Below are 26,555 nucleotides of genomic sequence, written 5' to 3'. Positions count from 1 at the left end.
GGATGAGATAAATTATGAAGACTACTAGCTCAAATAATAACTAATGTATAAGGGAGGACAGGAATCAATGTCGGATAAAGACATAGGCCTTAAGGCCTATGCCTAGGGCCCCAATAAAATTGGGACCCATTAGTATTAAAATTTTTTAAAATATACTTAATAATTAAAATTTAATTATGTCAAATGATAAAACTTTTCAAATATAACCCTTCGATTTCCACACGTCAAAATCAGTTATCAATTCTAATGGAATTATTTATCAATTCCAATAAAACTTTAATTAATGATATCTTAATTATAATTATTATATTCATATACAATTCTATTAAAGCTATCAGCATTCCACATCCGAATTTCATTTTCTTTTCTTCACATTCTTCTCATATTCTCACTTATTACTGATTCTCTCAAATTTCATTCTTTGAATTTTTCTTCCTCGTCATCTCATCAGTGATTCTCTCGACTCTCAATCTCAGAAGATGTCCTTCGTGGCTTCGTCTTTCTCGATCATCCAATAATACTTTTTCTGATCTTTTCTTTTTTATTGAAATATTCTTTATTATTTTGTATAAATAATAAATTATAGATAGAATGAATCTAAATATTATTAGAAAAATAGATCATTAGTAATTAACCAATTGTATGAAATTTTTTTCTCCATATTTTATTTTTCGATGCATCAAATTACTAGCATTATTATTTACTAATCTGATTTATGTAATTAAAAAATCATAAAATATATTTTATAGATTTTTAATACTTTTTAACTGCAATAATATGATTTATTATATACTTGTTAGTTGTTGTTAAGTACAGTTTATTATATACTATTTAAATTGATTAATGCAAATTAAATTTAATATCTTTTTATTTTTTTATTATATTTGTGAAGTTTGAAATATCATTAAATTAAAACTACACTGCATAAATCAAGTTTTATTGTTAATTTAATTCTATATAATTTTATTTTGATAAAATAGTATAGACTTATATTTTCTTTGTTATTATTATTTTAATATAAATATGTCTGTAAAAAAATATGATTCTGGATATATGAAATGTATGAAAAAAAAATAGAAGAATTTATCCAATCTCAAAAAGATGCACTTGATAGATTTATTATTAATAATCAAAATCAAAACTCGGAAAATAATACAATTGAAAATTTAAATGAAAAAATAATTGAATTTTCACCGAAGGATAATACTTTAGGACAAACAGAAATCTATCAAGAACTTTCTAATGATCATAAATCGAATTCATCAAATATTAATATTAACGAAGAAAATCATTGTAATTCAGGAGAAGAAAAAGATGACTTAATAGACCATGAAGATAATTTTTTAAATAATATCGATAAAACTATTATTCAAAATATATATCATTCAGCACAATGGAAAAATATAAATACTAATTTAATAGATTTATTAGTTGAAAAAGGTCCAATTAGAAAAATCAGTATTTCTTTTCCAAATGATGGAAATTCTAGACATTTTTCTATAATTCATTACATTGCCAAATGGAGAAAAACATAATAGAAAATGATTAATATATTCAAAAGAATTAGATAAAATATTTTATTTTTGTTGTAAATTATTTAGTCAAAAATTAATTACAAGTCAATTAACAAATGAAGAGTGTCAAGATTGGAAAAATCTTAGTGTCAAACTTAAAAGTCACGAAAGTGAACATATTATAAATATGAATATTTGGTTTGATATTGAAATGAGATTGGTTAAAAATAAAACAATTGATCAAAATTTACAAGAAAAATAAATAAGGAAAAAGAACATTGGAATAATGTATTAATAAGAATTATTGCTATAGTTAAAAATCTCGCAAAAAATAATTTGGCATTCCGTGGTACTAATGAGAAAATTTATCAAGATAACAATGGAAATTTTTTAGGTTTAATTGAAATGATTGCAGAATTTGATCCTATAATGCAAGAACACCTTAAATGTATTCAAAATGATAAAATTCATAATCATTATATGGGGCATAATATACAAAATGAGTTAATAAATATATTAGGAAAAGAAGTAAATAATATTATAATTAAAAAAATAAAAGAAGCAAAATATTTTTCATTGATTGTACTCCTGATTAAGTCATCAAGAACAAATGTCTCTTATATTAAGATATGTAGATATTTCAATAAGTTCAATCAAAATAGAAGAATATTTTATAGAATTTTTAAAAGTAGATGATACATAAAAAGTCTTTTTGATACGCTTATTAATATAATAAAGAAAATTGAACTAGATGTAAATGACATAAGAGAACAAGGATATGATAATGGGCCTAATATGAAAGGTAAACAACAAGGCGTACAAAAAGAGATTGTTAGATATAAATTCTAGAGCTTTTTATACACCATGTGGTTGTCATAGTCTTAATTTAGTACTATGTGATATGGCTAATTCTTATTCTAGTGCTATAACATTTTTCAGTATGATACAACGTATTTACTCATTATTTTCTTCTTCTACAAAAAGATAGAAAAATTTACAAGATCATGTTTCTAATTTAACTCTTAAACCATTATCACAAACACATTGGGAAAGTCATCTTGAAAGTGTTAAAGTAATAAAATACCAAGCTCCACAGATAAAAGAAGCTTTATATAAACTTGCAGAAACTAGTGATGATCCTAAAACAAAAAGTGAAGCAAATTCTTTAGCAAGATATGAGTTTGAAAATTTTGAATTTTTATTAGGTATGGTTATTTGGTATGATATATTATTTGCAGTTAATACTATCAGTACATTTTTATAGTATAAAGATATGAATATTGTTATTGCATTAGATCAGTTAAAAGCAGAGACGGATTTATGTACGAGCTGTACTGGGCTGTAGCCCAGCCCTATTTGAGAACCGTCTCTACTTCCAAGCCACCTCTTCTGAGCTTCTGCTTCCTCTGACTTCGCACCGCTTCCTTCGTCTTCAAGGTGACAGCAACTTCTGTTTCTTCACCCTTCGCCATTGTTTCAAATACGTCATCCGTAACTATTTTCCTCGATCTTCTAGTGAGACACGACACCGAGCAAGTTAGAGGGTGCTCCGGCAGTGGAAGACTTATCGACCTTGTTAGCAATGCTGCCGAAGGCGAACTTGGTCGCGTCCTCCGCCACTTTGGTGCAGGAGAAAAGCTCAGTTCAGTCCATCTGCTGGTCCCTGTGGCCCGTGGGAGTCGTCAGATCCTGGCTTGTCGGAGCTGCCGGAAGGTAAGGGTGGAAGCTTGCGAAGGCCTTTTTCATAGAATATAATTAATTAAGACAACCAGATATGGAGACACTACTTTTTTAAGTGGCATCGCTTCATACGCACTGCAACATTATAACTTTAATGTCTACAGAGAAGACATCTTTCTAAAGTATTTTATTTATTTATTTATTTTTCTCCAATTCCTTGTGTCAACGACCTAGGTATGGTATTTAAAATTTTAAATATGTTTAATAATTAAATAAGATCTTGAAAATTCAAGAAGTCTAAAATTAATTTAATATGAATGGCAATACTTTTTTATTATTTATTATAATTTATTATATTTTTACTAATAAATTATTACATATTAATTTTTTATAATTTTTTTTATTTATCCCAACCCTTATATATATATAGCCCAGTCCATCTGCTTTTTCTGGATCCGTCCCTAGTTAAAAGATCTTGTTTATTTTTTGTAATGATTATAGAGAATATAGATTCATATCTACTGTGATTTCCGTTAAAGAAATTGCAAATGAAATGAATATATAACTAAAAATTTATGAAAAATGTGTAATTAAAAGAAATAAACGATTTAATGAGAATAAAATTAATGAGGTGAAGCTTTCACCTGAAGAATATTTTAAAACTAATTATTTTAATTATATTACTGATCATGTTATTTCTTCACTTCAAAGTAGATTTGAACAATTTAAAATATATGAAAATAATTTTAATTTTTTATACGACGTAGAAAATTTAAAATTGCTTGATGATAATTTTTTAAAAATAAAATGTTTAAATCTTGAATTTTTTTTAACACATGATATGTTATCTGATATTGATGGTTTAGATTTATTCTTAGAATTAAAAATTTTAAAAGAAATAATAAATCCAGAATTAAAAACCGCATTTGAGTATTGAACCTTATAAATAAATTAAATTCTTTTCCTAATGCATGGATAGCTTATAAAATATTATTAACTATAACGGTTAGCGTAACATCGGTAGAAAAAAGTTTTTTAAAATTAAAATTAATAAAATCTTATTACGTTCAACAATGTCTCAAGAAAAATTAAATAATTTAACACTTTTATCAATTGAAAAAAATTATTATCAAAACTTGAATATAAAAATTTAATTAATAATTTTGCATCTCAAAAAGCTAGAAAACTAAATTTTATATAAAAATTTACTTTTAAATTAATATTTATTTTTTTTTAAAAAAAAATTTAAACCCGTCATTGTCAGTCCCAAGTCTGAATGAAAAAGGGTAAGGGGAAATTTTTTTTTTTTAAAATTATTAAAGACCTTTTTTTTTTTTTTGGCCCAGGACCTCATGGAACCTTGAGACGACCCTGGTAAGAACCTGACTACTAGTCAGGATTTAACCCCCAGACGTCATTATGATAACATCCTATGTACTAGTCATTAGTCCATCCCGAAGGGATGGAATGAGAAAATCTCACGTCCCTATTTGGAGAGGATCCGATAACATTACTTTGTTTTTTTTTTAATGTTTTGGCAAATTGGCAAAATAATTTCCTTTAAATGCCAAAAATTGTTAGCATTTGGGTCGATTTAAAAAAAAAAAATTAAAAGGATACTAATTAAAATGGTATTACAGTAATTTTGATCAAGTATCAATATAATGATAAATTTAATTAAGTTAGAGAAATTTTAATCTAAATTGTAATACTACAATAGCATTGAAATAAAAATAGTCCGAAGAAATTGATGCTGACGATTAAAAAAGTCTTGGTCATCCTGATGGGCCGTGGATCTGACCCGGACCGGGATTGGCAACTCGAGTAGTATTATCGACACTGCTCTTCTATCTAGCAACGATTCAATCTCATGTCCATGGCGTTTGCCTTCTTCCCCTTGAACCCTCCCTATCTCCTCTCTCCCCCTCCCCTTCTCTTCCCCTCTTCCTCCTCCTCCTCCTCCTCCTCCTCGTTCGCGGCCATTTATGTAACCCAAAGATCGATTCTTCTCCGCTCCGATCTCTGTTGTTCGGTAGCTCGTCTCTCGGCTGAGCGTATCCGATTCTCCCATGAGGAATCCCCGGAGGAGGAAGACCCACTCGAAGTCGAAAAAGCGGGGAAAGATGTGAAAAACACGAGAAAGGAGAGGAAGAAAAGAAATCTGAGGCCAAGTTTCAACGCCCAGACTCTTGAGCGATGGTCCGTGAAGGTTTCCTCCTCGCGGTCCACTTTCCCCTGGCAGGATCAAAAGATCGAGAGTTCTCTGAACTTGGTTTCTTCGGGAACTCCCTTTGATCAGTCTCTGGATGACATTGGGGCTCCCATGATGGAATTTGGAGTTCCAGATGAGAACTTTGATGAGGATGAGAAGTGTTCAGATTCTTACCTATCAGATGACTCTTTTGAGAACTCTGTTGACGCAATTCCTCCAATGGCGAATCATATCATGGGAATTCCTTTGGGCATGCAGTCGAAGTTGGCTCCTTGGGCACACGGAGGTAAGCATGGTGAAGATGGTACGCGTTCTCGTTATAAAAGTGAAGCTTTAGTAAATAATTTTGAGTTTGGCGAAGACAAGGTGAAGCCTAAAGAAACGAATTTTGTGGATGATAAGGGTGTAAGATCCAACTATGGCGATCCTATAATTGCCTCTCTCAAGGAAGAATGCCCTATCCTTTCTTCTGACATGAAAGCTCGAAGCTGCCCAACAGTCACTGTTTCATTTGGAGAAGAGAGATTCAGTTCTCAGCAGGCTGATTTAGACTCCAAAGTTGCTGGCAAGTCCTCAGTGAAAGATGACGCGTTGAGTGGAGGAAGAGATAATTGTGTTGAGAGGTACAAAGACCCTAAGGCTTCAAGTTCCTCCAATGTTGGTATTGGTTTTTGTGTCTCTTCTGAAAACTCTGACTTGAAACTGGTGCCTAATTCTAGGAATAATGACCTTAGCTTAGCCAGTTCAGTGCCTTTCCCATGGGAAAGAGAAATTGATTCCATGGAGGGTGAGCAGTTGCAAAGGAGCAACACTGAACTAGCAGAGAGAACTATACCAGAGCCGGAACTGCAGAGACTGAGAAATGTTGCTTTAAGAATGAAAGAGAGGATGACTGTTGGACCAGCAGGTGTGACTGAGGCTGTTGTGAAACACATCCATGATAAATGGAAGGAGGTAGAAGTCACTAAGTTAAGGTTCGAAGGCCCAGCCTGTCTGAACATGAAGAGGACACATGAAATTTTAGAGGTTAGTTTTTCCTTTCTAAACCAACTATTCCATAGTGTGAGATAATTATAATTGTTTCTTGGGTGCAGTTCCATTGAAGAAATATCTTCTTAGCCATGAAAATATGTGTTTTGATACCTAAGATCTATGCTTTATTATGAAAGTGTTAGTTGATTGCAGCTAAAGGAATTATTGTGATAGGAAACAAAAAATGAATCAGAACATGCTTAGGGGATCACCATTTCACACTAACATAATATTTTCATGCAAGTATCAGAAATTTCTCCATGGATGTCATAATTACAAAGAAGAGATATGTAGCATTTGAAGCAACAAGAATTAATTAAATTATCTTCTTGGTGCTTTAGTCGTGGCTTTTAAGAATGACAGACGTCAAGTAGATATCAACCTCTCTCTCTCTCTCATATTTGCATGTGTGTGCTCTTGTATCTGTATGTGTTCATCTTTGCCTGTGAATGATGGGCCATCTCAACTTTTTGAGCGGCGTGAACCATATTATCCTATCCTTGCTGGCAATTATTTTTAAAAAACAAACTAGTCACCTTAAGCATTAGCATCATAAAAAATTATTTGTTAAATGCTTCCTCAGTTAGCATATATGTCAAGTACCACCGTACAGAATTATTGAAGCTGTTTTGTTTTTATTAATTTCCTGTTGTCTATCTTATAGTTCTATTTTTCAAATGAGTCGGTAATATTCTAGGAAGGGACTATCTTACTAGGGCTCAGCTACGAATATACAACACATGTGAATCTAAGTGTGACAACTATTTCTAAACAATTTTAGATATAATTGATAGGAGTGTCTGGTGACACAGGTATAAAGGGAGTAGATGAAGAGTCAAGTGCCAGAGTGAAGGAATATTTGAGTAGTTCAAATTTCAGATTGCAAATTTTATCAATTCTGCAGCTAGTTCATCTACAAAACTACTTTCCGCCTTCATTTGCTGTTGGAATTTTGCATTTGATTAAAGTTCAATTCATCATGGTGAAAGTTGAAATGCCAATCTGCTATTATTTGGTTTGTTTATTTGCTGAAACTTTAGGACTTTAAAAGTCTTGCTTATAGGGATTACATTGAGGTTTTATAGGTGTTAGTAGGGATCCGAAAAGTTGGTTTTTAAGATATATTTTATTTTCCAGTCACAGGGTTTTCAATTGGATTTCTTGATCTTCCATAGTCAGTCTTCTCTATATCCACTCTTTATGTTAGATGATGTTGGTCATGTTTTCTTGAAGATATCAGGCTATATGCACTTCTCTCATTTGACAGATCAGTTTCTGTGCTGTACTTTTCCATTTAAATGAAATCAGCAGTTTAAATTTTTTAAAATGTTTTTTTTTTTTTGCTTATCCAACTTGATAGAATGCCTGATACCTAGTCAAAAGCCTATACAGACAAGTAAATGTTCAGTATATTTCTAGTAATTGACCTGACATCTTGCACTCTTTTACATTATCCTTCCTGCTTATCTTAGGAGTTAGGATCTTGATGTCATCCATGATATTCTTCCAGCTCATTGTTCCTCTTATTAGTAGTCTGAAGAAAATGAATAAGATCTTGAAATTGTCGAAAAAAATCTTTATTTGAGTAATATTCCTTTTTGTTGTAAATGTCATGGATCTAGTCTTCATTGGTCAAAGAATCTTTTTATTAACACACAATTTCGTAACCTTTTAGTTCTTAAGCCCTTTTATTTGACATCTAAAAATGACATTTTTATGTACTTCAATATACTTGCAGAGGAAAACTGGAGGTGTGGTCATTTGGAGATCTGGAAGGTCAGTTGTGCTATATAGGGGAATGACTTATCAACTTCCTTGCATCCAGACCTACTTGCAGCTTTCTGATGCCAATTCTTTCCATAATCCTTCAATGGGAAACTGTTCCAATCTTATTGCTGGCAATCAAGCAGAATCTTGTGAAACTGATTCTGCCACGAATCAAAACCTGTCTAAAGGATTTTCATCAACAGCTTATATTGACAGATTATTGGATCAGTTGGGGCCACGTTTCAAAGATTGGTCAGGTCGTAATCCAATTCCAGTTGATGCTGACTTGCTGCCTGGTCTAGTTCCCGGTTACAAACCACCTTTTAGACTTCTTCCTTATAAGACCAGAACATCTCTAAGAGATGGAGAAATGACGGTTTTGAGAAGGCTCGCTAGAACAATGCCCCCTCACTTTGCTCTAGGTATGATATGATCATAAATTCTTGCAAATAAATTATATTCTTTTATAATCTCTACTGAAATATCAATATTTGTGCATTGGTGTAGGAAGAAACAGGCAACACCAAGGCTTGGCTACTGCTATTGTGAAGTTATGGGATAAAAGTTCCATTGCAAAGATAGCCATCAAACGTGGCATACCAAATACGTCTAATGAGATAATAGCTGAAGAAATTAAGGTGGAGAGTGAGTATGATATGATTTATATTGGTAGGGGTTAAAAAATTCTTTTTTTTTTACTCTCCCTTATGATTATTGATCGATTAATTTGCCAAGTCAATCTGCTATTCCTTCAAGACCTTGTGATCAATATTTTTCCTTTCACTGGTTCTTTATCAAATGCTGTTGAAGAGTTTACCTTTCTCTTTTCCTCTGTTGGTGCAGTTTACAGGCTTGATAATTATTAACTATAGTGATATTAAGGTGAAGCTTGATTGCTTTTAAAACTTAAACAATTTTGTTCAACAACATTTGCAACAATAGTATCTGCAAACTATTCTAGGAAGATCAAACTATTCAAAAATCAGTCATGTATCTTACAGAGTAATTAACTCCTGGCTCATTACTACATGCCCTGATAATATTCTGTTTTTCTCCTATTTTGTGTAAATAATCAACTTCTGTTTATCTTTGCATTATTTGTACCCACTGTAGTGCTGCTCAAAACAAATTGTTAAACAAAAACAACAAGTGAGATCTGAAAGAAGATTCAGAAATGATTCTCTTCCAAAGTGATCTATCTTTCACCTGCATTTATAATTATAGCGAAATGAATTGAATCAATTAGCGTAGAAGATGATGTGAGGCATAGAGGGAGATTAGAGGAAACTCAAGTTGCTATAATAAAAAAATTGATTTATTGGATTTGAAGATTGCTAGTGATATAGATTTACATAGAGGTCAATAGAGGGATTAGATCCATGCAATCAACCCCAAATAGTCAGGACGAACTTGGCTTGATAATGATGATGATTAATAATTCTAGTCAATTCTGTCATGCCAATAGAGCATTTTTGAAAACAGGGCACTTTCAGTGTGTAATGCTTACAAGTTGTGTTTGGATTTAACACTAGCACAAAATGCCTGAATAATTATTGTACTCATTATCTGTATGGTTGTTCTATTGTAGCAAAAGGTGATTACGTCCACCCCAGTCCATGGTTGTTCTAGCACTATGTTTGTGTTGCTTGTCAGATTATTTAATATACATAAATTAGTAGTTACTTATAATTGTGTGCATTTCATTTTTAAATATGATGAAATATATATCTATCTTTCTTCTTGATGACAAGAAATAGCAAAATAATTCTTAATTCCCAGCTTTATCTACAGAAATTGACAGGGGGAGTACTCCTTTCTAGGAACAAAGAGTATATTGTGTTCTATAGGGGTAATGATTTCGTGACACCTTCAATTAGAGAAGTTCTAGTAGAAAAAGAAAAGCTGGCAACCATTAAACAGGACGATGAAGAAGTAGCTCGGCTGAGAGCGTCAGCATCAGTAGCTGATGCCAAAAGTGATAAGGGTTCATTAGTTGCAGGTACACTTGCAGAAACTGTGGAAGCCAAACACCGATGGGGAAAACCATTAAACCCTGAGGAAAGAGAAATGGCGAAGAAGAATATTGTTTTATCTAAACATGTATCTCTAGTTCGATATCTTCAGAGAAAGCTAGTATTCGTAAGTTATTCTGGAATGCAAAAACATCCTCTTGTTTCCTTATTTTGAAGTTATATTCTCGTCATGAGAATTGAATTTAATCACTGCCAGATGTCACATTCTTTTCTGATATCAGGTCAAATTAAAGGTCAGGAAGGCAGAGAAAGCTTTGTCTAAGGTGCAGGAGTTCCTAGAGCCGGCAGATCTTCCAACTGATATAGAGACTCTTACTGATGAAGAGCGGGCTTTGTTCCGTACAACTGGTCTTAAAATGAAGGGTGCTCTACTTCTCGGTAATCAGTGCTTTCCTTATTTTATTTGAGATAATGTTTCTATTACTGATAACAACATAATCTTATGTTTAATGCTAAATATTTAGGGAGAAGGGGGATTTTTGGTGGCACTGTTGAAAACATGCACTTGAATTGGAAAAATAACCAACTTGTCAAGATTCTAGTGAAGGGAAAAAGCTTTCAACAAGTAAAGCACATTGCGATTTCTCTTGAGGCTGAGAGTGGTGGGGTGCTGATTTCACTTGATAACACTACCAAGGGCTATGCAATTGTCTTCTTTCGCGGCAAGAATTATCAGCGACCTCGAATTATAAGGCCCAAGCATCTCTTAACAAGGAGACAGGCATTAACACACTCCATAGAGCTGCAGCGGCGTGAGGTAATACCATTGCATTTATGCACTGCTCTTTCTTGAGAGAAAAATGCACTTATTAAGCCTTCTTTAACGCAATATTTGCTAACTTTCAGGCCCTGCTTCATCATATTTCCAATCTGCAGGATCAAATTTGGATGTTAAAATCTCAATTAGTATGCTATTTCGCTTATCTGGTTCCAATTTTATTTCAAAGTTTTTATCGATTCATGTTTCTGTCAGATTGTTGAGAACACATCGGCTCTTATTATGTTTTTAGGATCAAATGAAAGGCGAGGACAATGCAAATCAAGATTTGAATCTGCAAGATGATGAGGATGAGGTGAAGGTGAGTTTGCAGATCCTTGTCTTATGCCCTGAAATTTGAATTTGTGGACTCGCTAATAAGTAACTTAGGTAGTGAAATTTCTCCAAAGCAAGTGTTTATTAGCATGCTTAATTACAAGCCCATAACCTCAACTTTGCTACTGATTTATCTAAAGCTAGTGGGAAATAAAAAGTATGCAATAGATCAGTAAAAAATGGATCATGCGTTCTAATGACTAGTTTTTTAACATGGATTTTTGATGGTAATGTTTTGCTCATATCAGGATGAAGGGGAATAAAGAAACCTATCTAGAAACATACAAAAGCGAAGGCGAGGATGATGATGTTTCCCACTGACATTACGGATTGCCAGAATACTTGTCGAGCAATTAAAGGTATCATTCATCATTTGTCTCTTCCTTGGAGCAGCGATTGATCAACAACATCGTCTGCGTTCTTGTTTTCCTCCATCTTTAAATTTTCGTGGGGCACCGGTCATTCCAAGAATAATCAACGAGGTTAATTGAGATTATATTTTTTTTTATTTCCTCCATCTTCTATCGTGTTCCATTAAAAGTTATTGCTTGTGCGAAAGTAACTTGAGAAATGCTCGAGTCGACAAGGGTATAAAAGTATCTCTCGAGCACAGGTTTAGGTTCAGCCTCAATGGGAAAATGGAGCACCTAACAACGCATCTTCACAGACCAAGAACTACGAGATCGCCCCTTTCATTTTGGGGTGACGGAGGGATTGTACCATTCGAGTCTTTTTTCATGCTTTTCCCGGAGGTCTGGAGACAACAACAATCAATAGGATTTCCCTAATCCTCCCTTCCCGAAAGGAAAAAGAAGAAAATAAGTCAGTTTACTGAAGCAATTTGTGATTTCCCTCCTCCAAATATCTCCCCTATAACACGGAACAGCTTATTCTATAGTATCGGATCGATCATTCTAAAATTAATCAATAAGATTAACTAATTTATCATATAATCCTGGCATGAATCAAATGGAATCGATCACACCCTATCCGTAGGGTCAATAAAATAAATCTGATAAAGAAGGCATATCAACTTCTCTGTCAATTTCAGAACGGCTTTTCCCTTGATTTTCTTTTTATTAATGCGACAAGATATCTCACGTAATTAATTCGGGGAAACATATTTTCATTTCATTTCATTTTCGTTTGACACGCTGATTTATCAACCTAGGCATTCTCCGTGTAACACCGCCGCTGAGGCGGCCCCGCCCTCTCGCTTGCGCCGCCGCATCTCCATCACCGCCTTGCCCATCGCGGCGTCGGCGCCCTCTCCCTCCGCGTCGCACCTCATGAACACCTCCGCGACATCGGCAGGCGTCATCTCCACCTCTCTCAGCAGCTCCTCCGCCTCCGCCATCCGCGGGTGCTCCTGCCCCACCTCCAGGTAGTTCCTCGCCAGCACACGGAATGCCGCCGGTCCGCAGTAGGAGAGGTGGATCTTCCGGTCCATCCGCCCCGGCCGGAGCATCGCAGGGTCCAGCCGCTCCGGGTTGTTCGTGGTGAGGATCATCAGCCGCTCCCCCACGCTCGACGACCAGAGCCCGTCCACGAAGTTAAGCAAGCCAGAGAGGCTGATTGTCGACAACCCCAAACCGTCGCTCGCCGGCGTCGGTTCCTGCTCCGCCTCTCCTGCTTTGGCATATTTTTCGTCCTGTTGGTTCTTCTTCTTCTTTCGATCGGTCAAATCGAGCGAGCAGTCGGCGTCCTCGATCACGACGACCGACTTGGGGGTGGTGGAGGCGAGGAGGCGACGGAGGGCGGTGTTGGAATGCACGGCCGTTAGCTCGAGGTCGTACACGTCGAACTCGAGCAGGTTGGCGATGGCGGCGATGAGGCTGGTCTTCCCCGTTCCCGGCGGGCCGTGGAGCAGGTAGCCACGCTTCCAGGGGCGGCCGACGCGGGCGTAGTAGTCGCGGCGGTCTACGAAGCGGAGGAGGTCTCCCCTGATGTTGTCGCGGAGGGCGGGGTCGATGGCGAGCGTGTCGAAGGTGGAGGGGTGGGAAAAGGGGACCGGAGACCAGAGATTGCGGTGGTCGTCGCCATAAATAATGTTAGCCCGGTTGGTGAAGAGGCGGCGTTGGCGGGAGGCGATCGCAATGCGCTTCCCCTCCTTGAGGACGTGGGGGATGTAGAGTGAGCGGACGGTGTGGCGGTGGCGTTGGTGGAAAGTGAGCTCGAGCGAGTGGTTGTCGACATGACGGGAGCTCCGGCCTGAGGGGCCGGAGCCATCGGCTTGTGCGAAGACGACGGAGTTCCAATGGAGGGGGATGCCCTGGAAAGAGTCGTAGGTGGTGTGATAGTCGGGGAGGGTGGCGGCGGGGAGGGGCGAATCGCAGCGCTTGTTGAGGCGCACGACGGAGGCATCGTCGAGGCAGCGGTCGCCGAGGTAGGTCTGGGCGGCCCCGTAGAGCTCGTTGGTGGTGCAGGTGTTGTCATCGTACTCCTCGATGACGATCCTGTCGTCGTTGTCGAAGCGGGCCATGATGCCGCGCAAGAGGAAACTGACGAAGCGGTGGAACTCCGGCGGTAGGAATTCGCGGTAGGCCGTCCTGAGGAAGAGGAGGGTGGCGAAAACAGAGGCTATGGAACTCCAATCCCAATCCATGCTCTCCTAATTAAATGAACTCCGCCAACCTCTGAGATCCCGATGTATGTGAGGAAGAAGAAACGTAGGATATCTCTAAATATATAAAGAATTCGTTACCGTGTCTTTTTGTTAATTGTAAATTAAGAAGAAATTGGTAGTAAACTACGTCATATAACGTCAGTCCTGGTGACCTGTCGATTCACAAGTTCAACTGAACAAATATCAATAATAATTTTAAATCGGAGTTTAAAAATTATGACCTGTGATTTACTGACGCCTATGTAAAAGTCATTAATATAGTGAATTTATATTTTTTTTTAAAATCGGAGCTCAAAAATCACATGCATGGATGGAAATCATTAGTTGAATCAAATAATACATTAGTAATTATGAGTCTTTTTCAGCTTTAGTTGTTGGAAGGAGTTCAAAATGGATTTGCTTTCTGAGGCTGAGTCATCTTACCGCATCTTTTTTACTGCTCTTGATATGGCTCTCTTTCAAAATCACTCCGATACGCCTGGATCTTTCTGCGTCGGCATGTTATCCGACCTGATATTTGTTGCTCGCTGTCTGATGTATAAGTTTTGACTAATAAGTTTTTATTTCGACATGCTGGTCAGTTTGGTCCTCTTAATCGTGACTTCAACTTTATTTGACATTGACCTCTACTGATCATGGAACAACTAGAGGAGAATCTAATTCTAATTTTGAGAATCTCACCCCAATCCCAGTAGAAAATCAACAAAGATGACTCTAGATCTCTCCCTATGATTTTTTTACCCAACACGTGTCCTTCTCAAATTTGCAAGCACAGCTAGCTACCTCTCTACATTCGAAGATTGGGAATCCCCTATTTGCCCTTTGTCCCCTTCAAGCTGAGGTGGAGGATCATATGAGGCAGCATGAAGAATCTGGTGTCAGCGAGCATGAGACCACGGAGGTCTTCAATAGTAGGAGACACGCTCGCTGAATAAGCCATTCTCCCATCTCTACACAAATAAACTCGGACACCTTAATGACGATTCAATAAATTATCAGCCACTGTCTTAGTAAAGAAACCAGAATAAAGAAAGCAGCGAATACTTCACCACATGTCGTTGACGCCACTATTGCTAATAATAGAATGGGTCAGGCATGGGTTTTTCCAAACACAACAAACTATGGTGAGCAAGGGTCAGCACAAACTGGAACTAACACAACTTTCCATCAGAAATGAAAAGCTATGCAGCATCGGTAACCTCTTCAACTCCTTTTACAACTGTTGCAAGCCAGTTAGAAGCAGATGCTTGGATCTCAGGCTCCATTTGCAATTCGAAAGTTATGGGAGTTACTGCTATCTGAAGCATGTAGGAAAGGAAAGGGAAATGTTAGATACTAGAAGCATGAAAAATATGGTGTGATGTTGAAGCTGCCGACACTCACATATCCATTATCCAAGGCTCTAAAATCTAAATCTTCATCCTTGACTTCTTGCTCCTTATCCAGAAACTGCAAGCATAAGCAAATTGACTTCATTACGAATGATATTTGTACACCAGTAAAAAAATAGGTGTATGACAAGAAATATCAGGCAATGTCAAGCAAAATACTTTATGCACTATATAAACAAAATGAGTCGCATCTCTTGGACTCCAGAAAGTAAAAAGCTTCCGCAGAGCCTCTTTCTGAAGGTTTACTATAAGAAATAAATTTAGCACAAATTTTTTAAGATTAACTATTACATTATACTCGTTCATGACCTTATAACACATGACTACCTCTAGTCGAAAATACTTCTTCACAACTTCTTTCTGCACAGGTTTTCCAGTGTCTGCAACTGATTCTATTTCCAGAAGTTTCCTTTGAGAACCAATGCGTCGTGCTGCTCCCTGGCAAGCACAAATTCATCGTACATAGAGAAACCCATTTAAGAGTGGAAACTGCTAGAGATATACTTACAGCGGCAGATGCATCACGGCCAAGCTGTGCAAGCTGGATACCTAGGCTTTGTTGCATAGACATGAACTGCCCAGGATGCCTATTTGCTGAGACACCTTGCCAGTTTGCAGTGTATCTCCAGAGGCTCAACCTGGTTAGTTTAAAGCCCTGCCAAACATTGAAAATAGAATCTGGAGGAAATAGAATAAAACTATAAACTATAAAGAACAAGCAAAATGTGTAAACAATGAAAAGCATACAGGTACGGCTATTGGATGGTGCACTTTCAATTTGCCTTTTTTTTTTGGTCTTCTGCTGTTTCAACCAAAATCAGTACACACCAACTAGCTAAAGAAAGAGCACATAAATGAAAAGCTTTTAGCCCCTCAGTCATGGAGATCCATAGGGTGAAGCACTAGGCAGAAAACAATCATTTACGAAAAGATATTAACAAGCAGATCATCGGAAGCTTGCAGCACACTTGGAAGAAAGGGGAGTTCTAGTTCCTTGTCTGGTTTATGTCAATGTGATCATGATGAATGAACTGCGGCTTAAAAATATCATGTCATCTCACTTGTAACGGGTGAGACATCGTGTCTCCGTCAGCCTGCATTCTCCAGTTTCCTCCTCTCTATTTATTCCCCGTTTCTTTTATTCTTCTTCCTGACCAATTGACCAGCACCACCTCAATATGCTGAGCAGAACCACAGGCACATCTCATTTTGACTAGAGACTGAAACCCCACCACAGAATGAGACCTCAAACCTTGGAATGAATTACCATTTTGGAGAACTGTAAATGTTCTTCATTTTTTCTTGATAGGACAAAGGTGAGCTATGGTTCCTTGTTTGATTTGCTCCAATTGTGACTATGATGAATCATGTTCCGCCTTTTGTCACCAAAACTATACTCCATTCAAACGTGTGTAATGCATATGCTAGCACGCAAGGAAAGGCCACTTAGGATGGTCAAACCAAATTAAAGGGTATCAATAGTTAACAAATCTTAGAAGGTCCAATGGTTTTTTGAAATCTTAGCAAATCCCATTTTCATCCTATCAGTCCTACTCAAATACATGTAAAGCATAAACAATCATTTGAACATTCATTCAGATAACCGCTCCTTTAGGCATCATTCTACCTCTCAATTATCCTCCAACAAAACTAAAAGTTCCTTATAAAAATAGGAGGTTGTTGATTAAAGGGTCCTTCATTCAGATAAGTGCAGACTGTGACAAGATAACCAATCTTCTCGACAAATTGTATTTAGCTAAAAATAAATTTTGCCAGTCAATAGAACACCCAAATCAATATTTAAAAAATGTATACGTTGATTATAATGAGGCTCTACAATGAATTTTAGGATCGATATAAATTCAATGAAAAGTTCCAGCATTTTGCCAACAACTTAATCCTTGTAAAATTTAAAGATCGGCACAAATCTAATGGGATATGCACACCCATGTGAGTGTGTTTGACTGTGAGAGATTCATGTTACTCTATAATATTAAAGACTGAATCAATAGCTTGGACATTTAATTTATTTTACTGTCAAAGACAATTTTTGAAGCCACTTCTCTTTCAGAAGATGTCCAGCAAAAATTTTGAAATGTACACAGAGTAAAATGTACACAGAGTATTGGCCAACTAAAAAAACATTTGGAGTAAGTGCGCTTAACTACAATGGCAACTGTAAGGTAGATGTATGCCAAGACTACTAATGCAAGCTAAAATCAATTAACTGTATAGAAAAAAGGGATATAGCACCAAGGCGTACTGCATGCAAGTGTTTTCTTCATTCATTTAATTTTCACCTTTTCTTCAAAAAGGGGCATACTTAAACACATGATGCCCAAATATACTAATAAAGAAGATATGCCTACATGCATTTAGCATCAAGTTTGAAGTACGTACCTAAAAACCAAGACAGAACAAAACAGTAGCACTGAGAAACTTAATTTATCTATAAGAAACCTTGTTGGCAGATGGAGTGGTGGGTATTTCTATGTTAAGCAGACAATTGTTTGGAAAAGTGCCTTTATTAATGTCCCTGAGTGCTGCATTTATCAGTGGCAAACAAACATCAGCAGCATCCTTGAAATCATTTTCTTTGCTTTCATCCTTTTTCCTAATCATAATAAAAAAAAAAACTCCCACAGGTGTTTTTAAGGATTACATCAAAGAAAGGTCATTTAAAGAGAGGATTTTTTTACCAATTTAAAGAAAGTACAAGAGAAGGCACTCCACTCAACAAAGCCTCTCTAGCACCAGCAACAGCACCCGAGTAAAAGCTGTGAGAAATCTATAAGGTCATCTATAAGGTCAACAATAACTTGCAAGAAACTAAAAATATGAAATACAAGTAAATCCCAAACGATATATGCTAGAAACTAGAGAGAATAAAGAATTTATGCTTGAAACATATGAAACATCTGCAAATACTAATGAATTACTCACCAATGGTGACCACAGTTTGTTCCCTTGTTAATTCCGCTAATAACCTAATAAATGAACTATACAGTCATACAAATTCAAAAATAAAAATAAAAATAAAAGGACCTCGCCTGCACAAAGCTTGAGCCTCAAGTTTACCAGAGCAGGCTTCGACCACGAGTATAGTGCACCAGATAAAGCTAAAGAGACACAATCAGCAGGAGAACCTGGCCATGTAAGTTAACTTCTTTTACAATTGTTCAATAAATAATTTCTTGCTTGTTATCGTGAAGGTCAAATTTTGACATTGGAAAGATGCCAATAAACGATATTTTTTTCAATTACTTAACTAACGGGAAAAAAAATATAGTCTAATGAAACTAAATCATGCTTTGTAGCAATACTAAGTTAGGTACAGAGAATTAATTGAAGAAGTTTTGTTGCGCTAATAATTGAAGATACCTGTGATCTCAAAGGCTGTGGCACCGTTAATCTCAGCAGATGTTGCTGCAACTGTTTGATAAAGGGTAATTGAATGACCGGATAAAGACTTTTCCCTTCAATACAAATACAATTATTAAAATGCGAACGAGTATTGCAGCTATTACATCGTGGGCAACTTAATAGTATCGTTTTGGTTAAGCATCAAAATAAGGAACACTCGAACGTACAAATTTTCCCAACAAAAGCCAGTGCAAGTTACAACCATGAAATTTATAAGGTAAGAAATTTATATATTTTTCTGAAATGAACGGGTAGTTGAATAAACCACACTCAAAAAAACGAACAAGACAATTCAGAAAAAGAAATCTTGCTACCCAAACGGGAAAGTACTTCCTGTACAACCGAAAAGAGAAAACAAACAAAGTGTAAGAACCAAATCAATCACGAATAAATAATCTTTATGAAGGGACACAGAAAAGATTGCCCATAAAATATAAACTTTCCCATGAGACTATTCAAAATAACTGGTAATCAGGAATAGAACCAACAAGACAAAGCGAAAGTCGGAAATCGCATAGCTGAGTCACAAAAGAAACGGGCATGTCATCATAGATAAATCCCAAGACAAACTCCACGAAAAATCAAAAAGTTTGACAACAAAATCAACAACAAAGCTGCATATCGCGGATTGCCAACCCAACAATTTCGCAAGAAAGGCGACACCTACGAATCGGGAGCACAGACGTGGACATCGCATTGCCCCTCGCGCACTAGGGCTTCCACGAGAAACGTGATGCCAGGGGAACCGATCCCGTCGGCATTGGTCACAAGAACGATGGGCTTATTCAATCCATCGACAACGGCCTCCTCAGCTTGCGGCGCGTGGGCAGAGATGACAACCTGGAAATCCTCCCCAGCCGCAGGCTTGGAATCAGCATCGCCTCCTCCCGCGGCTCTTCTTCCGACCAGGACGCTCTGGAGGTTCGCGACGAGGTTACGGGGCAAATGGTTGCTCCTTGTGGAATCCCGATCAGTCATTGGAGCTCCCCCAAAGCGATCAAGCGAGCGACAACAAGGACGAAGACGACAGAGGAGTCGTGCGTGCGTCGAGGGAGAGGAGAGCGCGGATAGGGATTTATTTGGGCCGCAGAACCGAGTCAACTGGAGTTGCGAAGAAGAAACAGAGGCAAAAGAATTTATAAAAGAAAGATTAATTAGTAGGAAAACGCATCTATTGATTACGGTAATTATTATACTGATTATAATAATTAGTGTAATACTTTTATTTCGTGAGGGCTATTTTTAACACTCTAGTTATACTTAAATAACTGAACCGATATATATGATTTATAATATATCACTGATTTAAGTGTCTTACGCAGTAGATTATCCATATGAAAAAGATATAGTTAATTAAAAGCCTAGAATATTCCTTCGGCTACCAGTCGGCCGACTTCGAGACAGGATCTCTTGGACCACAAAAAGTAGTATAGGGTATGTGCCACTTATATTTACGGTCGGATCGTGATCCGATCGTAAATGATTATGATCCCTTTCTGAGTTCATCGTCCTCACCATGTTATAGTTTTTATTCAGAGCGGACGGCCGGAGGTCGTCTGAAGGACACCCTCATTCGATGGCCAACAACCTGACCACTTATCCACCATTGGAGGCTTCCGGGCAGCCTCCGGGTGGCGTCTGGCCGCCCGCTCCGAACAAAATCTATAACCTGGTGGGGACGATGAACCCAAGAAGGGATCGTAATAATTTATGGTCGGATCGCGACCACGATCCAGGCGTAAATACGAGTGACACATCCCCTGGATCACAAAAAAGTGATCTAGGAGATCTGGGTGGCCTCTGGCCCGACTTCCTAAGCAACATCGGGTAACCCTGGCAGGAGCGTTACAAACGAGGACATATCCTCTAGACCGCTTTCTGCGATCCAGGGAATGATCTCTAAACATATATTGGTGAAATACATGGTCCCCATTTATAAAATAGATGAAAATCATTCATCCCCACCAATACATATTTAAGGACAATCCATGATCCAACCTTTGCATTGAGTGGTGCAGGGGGCAATGACCCCCCACCTGTTAACAAGTGAGGGTCATTACCTCCCACCAATCCTTTTGTCCCGATAAAAAAATGGACCAATATAAAACAGATGGAGGGTCATTACCTTCCATCAATCCCTTTGTCTCGATCCAAAAACGGACCAATATAAGAAGACCAGATGATCCGGTCCCAGTTGGCGAACGCTGAAGTCGGCCATTGATGATGAATAATTAATTATTTTTTAAACTGAAAAATTTGCATTTAAACGTAATTTTAAGTCAACTATAAAAGTACAAAATGAATGCTTCAACTTCTACTGTGTCTGTGAGACCAATTCAAGTTTAAGATCTTCTAATTGTACGTCTTAATTGTTACAACTAGTAGAGGTTCGAAATAAATGATTCTTTATTTGAGTATTTATGGCAGAAAGAAATATCCTGTCAAAAAGTTGTCGAGTTTCTTCGAGATACATCAGGGCTTTGTTTTGGCTGGAGATGTTATCAGATGATGAAGAGTTGATGTATGGATAATTGCGCTCGGGCTAGTAGGATCTTTAATCCGGACTGAACCAAACCGTCTCAGACTGTGATTCCTCTCCAGGTTACTTTTGAGATGGTGCTGCCAACGCCGAGGTAGAAGCGAGATCAATCGAGACGAACTCACAAGCAGTATTACTCCGAGAATGATGAAGAACCTGCAAGAAGTGAATAAGAAAATCTCACTCACAGACCAAATTAAATAGTCCTATTCAATTTGATTTTATTCTCATGACAAATTCTAATCACTGCTGTACTAGCATGCTGCAGGAATTATTCTGTTGCCGAAGAAGAAATTGAAAATGAAAAATCGGATTCAAGGATAAACTATAGAACAACGGCGGCGGTGGTATGCGATGCAAAGAAAACTGGTATACATAGCTGCATCTAACTAAAAGCATTACCATCCTAGCAAGAGAGACATCCGAGCGACTGGAGAAGAAGGCATATGTTCGCCCAGAGCAATCATACCAGACAGAACGCCAGTAACAATCGCTGCTACAGCTGCACATGTGGATACCACGATAGCTCTTCCATGCTTTAGACCTCGGGTCTGTCAGAATTCATCGATATTAGACTGACCGGTTAAATAAAGAAATTTTAAATTAGCATCAAGCTTGTTCAATTTCAATGTGCCAGTCAGAATATATGGAACCAAACACATTGTCATTGACTACTTTAAGAAGTGTGTAAAATGAACCATCACAAGTGGGAAAAAAGAAAGCATATTATTGCATGAGATATCAGCTTCACCACTTTGAAATTACTGGACCTGAGATGAGGTAAGGGGATGCTCAACAAATGACTACTCAAGCAAGATCATTATAGCAAGGGATATCATCACATAGAAAAGGATAATAGGGTTTGGAAATTGAACCAATTGATAAATCTGAAAGCATTTTAAGTCAAATGATAATATAATAAGAAAATAACACATAATTGCAACTACCTGGTAAACAAAACCAGTGGCACTGAAGCAGAAACTAATGGAAATGCACATAGGCACCATCAACTTTGAGAAGCCCTGCTCCGTAAGTACAAAGCCCATTTTTGATATGACAGATGCCATTCTGCAAGAATATAATCAATCGTTAGCATTTGCTGATTGCTAGCTCAAAGCCAAATTCAAGAATCAGTCAGTTTACTCTCACTTAATCCTGCAAATATTACATATACAGACAAGAATGTTAAATCCAGTGGATATACTGCAGTATCACTCTCAGCTGGATAATGTCAACAAACAGCAATTGTCTTAAAGGGTCTTAAGAAAAAAAAAAAGTAATCAACTTGTACAAGAGAATAAAAGGAAAAAGGAGCATTACCCAAATAGAATGCCCGACTCCAAACCAAATATAATTTCTTCAATTACTTCAGAATGCATCTGAGTTTATAATAATGACATCAGACACATCAAGCAATATGGAAATCAACAGGAAAAGAAAAGACAGAGAAAGACAAAGACAGAGAGAGTGTTTCTTTTTTGGTAAAACTTTACCAGCTCCTGCTCTTGCCTTTGACTCTTGTAGATGCGAAGCAATGCATTCAAAAGTGCCTGGATTTCCATATAAACCAGTCAAATATATTTCTAACTATGGGTTTGATGATAAGATGTAATCGTGCAAACAAAATCACTATCTAGATTCTTCTTTGTGGCAAGATTGAGTCCCAATACCCAGTTAAAATGTTGCTTTTTAATATTTTTGTGATATGTAATTTGCTTCTAACTCACAACTCACTAGGGTCTTAAATTGTTCAAGTGTATAGTTGACAAGTAAATCCAATAGGCTGGACATCTGGTCAACCACTAGGCTCAGCAAAGTCAATGTTAGATTCAACATGTGGTCTCATCAATTGACCCACCAGTCCAACTACTGAAAAGAAACACAAAGCTTGATTGATTCAATCTTCAATTCAGACCTCATAACTTCCTTTTTAAGCTTTGAATATCAGAAAATACAATATTATTAAAATATTAAAAGTGCTAATCCAAAAACTTTCAGAAGAGAATTGAGGGAAAGAATTCCACAAGACCACCATCATAATTTAGAATACTAACCAAATCAATTTGTATAATTTTGAAAGAAAAAATGGTAGTTTTAATCATATGAAGAGAATTTAGAAACACAAACAGTTTAAATCATTATTGTTGGATTCTGTCCTACTGAACAAAATAAAAAGTTGGTAATGTACAGAGCATGATACCTACAAACAACAAAGCAACTGAGAAACCAAGCAGAGGTAAGCGGTAAAGAGAGACTGCAGCAATACTTTGCTCCTGTCCTCCAAAGCCAACTCCTGTAATAATACAAGGTAAAACCTCTACTAATACAAAAATCTTTTGCTAAACAAGTAAACAGTATAGACAGTATGTATATACTGGAAGATTCTGCAGATATAAAAATAGTACACACACACACACTAACAAAAGCTAAATGTCATCCTTAACATGTTTGTAAATACTTGAATAATAATTATCAACATATTTGGATAATCCTTATTAACATGTCAAAAATGCAATGACTTGTATTATGTATGAGATATGCATCAAAATTTTGTATCAAGATTGGGATAACCAAAGGAATGAGATGCAACTGTTCAAACTTAGGCGACTTAGGTATAGTGGTGAATCTACTGCAAAAGTAACAAGAAACAGACAATATTTGACGAGTTAGATGGTTTTTTATTCAACCGATTTTCTCTAACTCCTGACTCAATTCAACTTTTGGTCTCATAACTCAGCAGGCCCACATGACAGTACGTTATCAGCAACAAGAAGGATAACTAATTTGTAATTTGCAACAATTTTCATTGAAACAAACCAGTAGGAGGATTCATGTTGCCTGAGCATTACCTATCGTGCCAGCACCAGCTAGCGTAATTGCTACCCAATCAAGAACATTCATAACTTCCTTGAGATAAAAATGAGAGAAGACACACAGTATAGCAAGCCCACAACCAGATACAGGTTGTATTACAGAGACCTATAAAATAATAAATCAAAATTAGTGTCTGCAAAAAAAAAAATATCACATGACAATCTAATGCCTCAAAATTTAAAAATCTGATATTATAATGTTAATGAGGATTGCGTCAGCATGAAAATCTCATGACCAAAAATCAGTAGTGAATTTAATATGACATACCAACATATAGTCGAGAAGAGAAATAATTAGTAGGAGCAGTGATTAGGAAAGAAAAACTAAACTAAAAAGAGTTATTATAGTGTTATTTAATTTTCAAATGATCCAAGTTCTGATAATATGTGCACCATTATAAATTGTCTAACAAATTATAGAATAAATAAAGCCACAAACAACATAGATATTTCCATCTTTCCATTGACAAAATGAGTACTTCATCCATTTTTGAATGAACAGACCCTGTACAAGTAATTTTTAAAATTAAAAAAGTAAAAACTACCTCATGAAAAAAGACACAAAGGCTGACATCAGGAAAGATGATGGTGTTGAAGGAACATTAATTAAATACAAGAACTAACTCACCGGAGCTTGAGACAAAGCTCTCAACATCAAGATGGCCCCAAATATATCCATGAGAAATCCTATTACCCACAGTTTATTCAAAATGTATGCTCTGATCACCTAAAAATGAGGTGGAAAACATTAAGATCACATTTGGTTAAAGACTACATTTCACTCAAAAACTAATGAAGTGTCAACATTTAATGAACAATGCAGCTGAAACTTGAAATTCACATAGTAAGAAGTAGAACAGAAGAATAGTTTGACCCCTATCTTACAAAAGGAAAACAAGATGTTTACACATTGATGCTAGAAATTTTACCACAACAGAACCAATCAAAACAAGATATAACACTATTTCACAACTAATAATTGGCATCTGAAACCTAGATTAAAAAAAAATCACTAGCTCACTATTTCACATTGAACTGGCGGGCAATTTTCATGCCATAATGGCCTTTTCTTAAGCTTTATAAAACCTACTCCCTGTCTTTACAAAATTTGGAATATAGTCCATCAGAACATCCCATGGTATCAAGGAAATGAATATTACAGCATACAATTCCTCAAAATAATCAATGTACGGGTAAACCAAACGCACAGCAAGAAGACAATTTAACAATTAGATAGGATTTCAGTAATTATCTTACAGTTAAATAATAAATAATTATTGAGAATGTGCAATGTGTTATCAAGAAACAAAGCAAGCCACAGTCGAAATTCACAGCTTCATTTGCCCGTGCAGAAGACCAAGAGAGGTTGAATTGAACGGCTAAAAAAAGTACAGAGAACCAAAAAAGGACACTTAACGGTCTTCTTCAAGAATCTGTAAGACTGTCTAAACTACCATCGGAAATAACTGGTAACTATTAACTAAGACAGGCCATTTGAAACAGATGTATTGTAATTCTGGTCAATGATACTTTTCATAGGAAAACAAATGTCAAACCAAACTCCAATGGAATCATTAAACAGGGATATGTATCATAACAAAGTTTTATGTATGATCTGATGACAGTGATGAATTATTATTAGCATGGAGAAGAGTTCATACGCACAGCTCAACAATCTCGCAGCATGATCGGACATAACAACAGTCATTTCTGGCAAAGCGATCGCACCACAGAAATCGACGCTCCGAAAATGACCCATATCCACATCTCCCACAACCAAGGCATTCAGGAACAAAAAAGAAAAAATAAAATAAAACAAGCATTTTTAATGACTATTTCAAAGATCTGACGATGCATGTTTTGCGACAAGATAATATCAAACCAAACAGCAGTCAGGTCAATGTTTTCATGATTGAACTATGCAATCGCAATCAAGCCGCTGAGGTCAACGAGGAAAAAAAAAAGAAAAAAAAAAAAGCTCAATAAGGTTCGGCGAACAGTGTTGGAAGACAGAGGAGAATCCGAACCTTGAGCTTGAAGGAGAGTGGAGGGAGGATGACAGTGCCCTTCTTTTGGAGAACCTTGCCGATGTTGTTTCCCGCCGCCGCCATGAGCGTCAAGCATATGGATTCCCACATCGTCCCTCTCTCGAGCTTTCCCCTTTCTCCTCGGCAATCATCCGCTAGTAGTTCCGATTCGTCTCCCATAAAGGTAGGTGCATATGTACATTTCCAGAAGTTTAGGGGCGTTTCGAAAAAAGTGCAAGCCTCGGTACTTAATGTCAACTCCAGTGGACGATTGATTAAAGATAGTTAATTTGGGTTATAAATTGGGCCCTCAAGCCCAGTGGACGCTGGCTCGCGGGCCCTACG

The 26,555-nt window shown here is 36.8% G+C and overlaps 4 protein-coding genes across 7 annotated transcripts; 1 reads left to right on the top strand and 3 right to left on the bottom strand.

The window, feature by feature from the left end:
* Positions 1–5,045: 5,045 nt before the first annotated feature.
* LOC122045493 (CRM-domain containing factor CFM3A, chloroplastic/mitochondrial-like) lies at positions 5,046–12,639 on the top strand. Of its 4 annotated transcripts, none has more exons than XR_006129999.1 (10): positions 5,046–6,432; positions 8,177–8,627; positions 8,713–8,843; positions 9,997–10,344; positions 10,460–10,616; positions 10,703–10,995; positions 11,085–11,144; positions 11,249–11,317; positions 11,580–11,690; positions 12,503–12,639. XR_006129999.1 is itself a non-coding variant. In XM_042605744.1 (10 exons), the coding sequence occupies exons 1-10, from the start codon at positions 5,065–5,067 to the stop codon at positions 11,592–11,594; spliced, it is 2,796 nt and encodes a 931-aa protein (XP_042461678.1). In that variant the 5' UTR covers positions 5,046–5,064; the 3' UTR covers positions 11,595–11,848. The 4 variants fall into 4 exon arrangements, 3 of the variants coding, with proteins under 3 accessions (XP_042461678.1, XP_042461667.1, XP_042461685.1); XM_042605744.1 differs by lacking the exon at positions 12,503–12,639 and having other exon boundaries at positions 5,046–6,029; positions 6,126–6,432; positions 11,580–11,848; XM_042605751.1 differs by lacking the exon at positions 12,503–12,639 and having other exon boundaries at positions 5,557–5,692; positions 5,809–6,432; positions 11,580–11,848.
* LOC122045513 (AAA-ATPase At3g50940-like) lies at positions 12,387–14,157 on the bottom strand. Its single transcript, XM_042605762.1, has one exon. The coding sequence runs from the start codon at positions 13,934–13,936 to the stop codon at positions 12,494–12,496; it is 1,443 nt and encodes a 480-aa protein (XP_042461696.1). The 5' UTR covers positions 13,937–14,157; the 3' UTR covers positions 12,387–12,493.
* Positions 14,158–14,930: 773 nt separating this feature from the next.
* Positions 14,931–19,895, bottom strand: LOC122045483 (5'-nucleotidase SurE-like). Its single transcript, XM_042605721.1, has 10 exons — positions 19,439–19,895; positions 18,730–18,824; positions 18,427–18,494; positions 18,292–18,335; positions 18,048–18,125; positions 17,809–17,962; positions 15,857–16,003; positions 15,676–15,786; positions 15,341–15,406; positions 14,931–15,255 (listed from the first exon to the last, which is right to left on the bottom strand). Exons 1-10 carry the CDS (start codon positions 19,747–19,749, stop codon positions 15,139–15,141), a joined length of 1,191 nt encoding a protein of 396 aa, XP_042461655.1. The 5' UTR covers positions 19,750–19,895; the 3' UTR covers positions 14,931–15,138.
* Positions 19,896–20,988: 1,093 nt separating this feature from the next.
* On the bottom strand, positions 20,989–26,427 carry LOC122045462 (probable magnesium transporter NIPA9). Its single transcript, XM_042605693.1, has 9 exons — positions 26,211–26,427; positions 24,812–24,910; positions 24,160–24,289; positions 23,515–23,603; positions 22,804–22,860; positions 22,631–22,689; positions 22,258–22,378; positions 21,713–21,861; positions 20,989–21,466 (listed from the first exon to the last, which is right to left on the bottom strand). The coding sequence occupies exons 1-9, from the start codon at positions 26,388–26,390 to the stop codon at positions 21,244–21,246; spliced, it is 1,107 nt and encodes a 368-aa protein (XP_042461627.1). The 5' UTR covers positions 26,391–26,427; the 3' UTR covers positions 20,989–21,243.
* Between the last annotated feature and the right edge of the window lie 128 nt (positions 26,428–26,555).

The sequence above is a fragment of the Zingiber officinale genome, chromosome 1B, assembly GCF_018446385.1.
Source record: "Zingiber officinale cultivar Zhangliang chromosome 1B, Zo_v1.1, whole genome shotgun sequence".
Classification (NCBI taxonomy): domain Eukaryota; kingdom Viridiplantae; phylum Streptophyta; class Magnoliopsida; order Zingiberales; family Zingiberaceae; genus Zingiber; species Zingiber officinale.
Note: the sequence above shows the minus strand (reverse complement) of the source record. Positions and strands in the feature narration are given on the sequence as shown.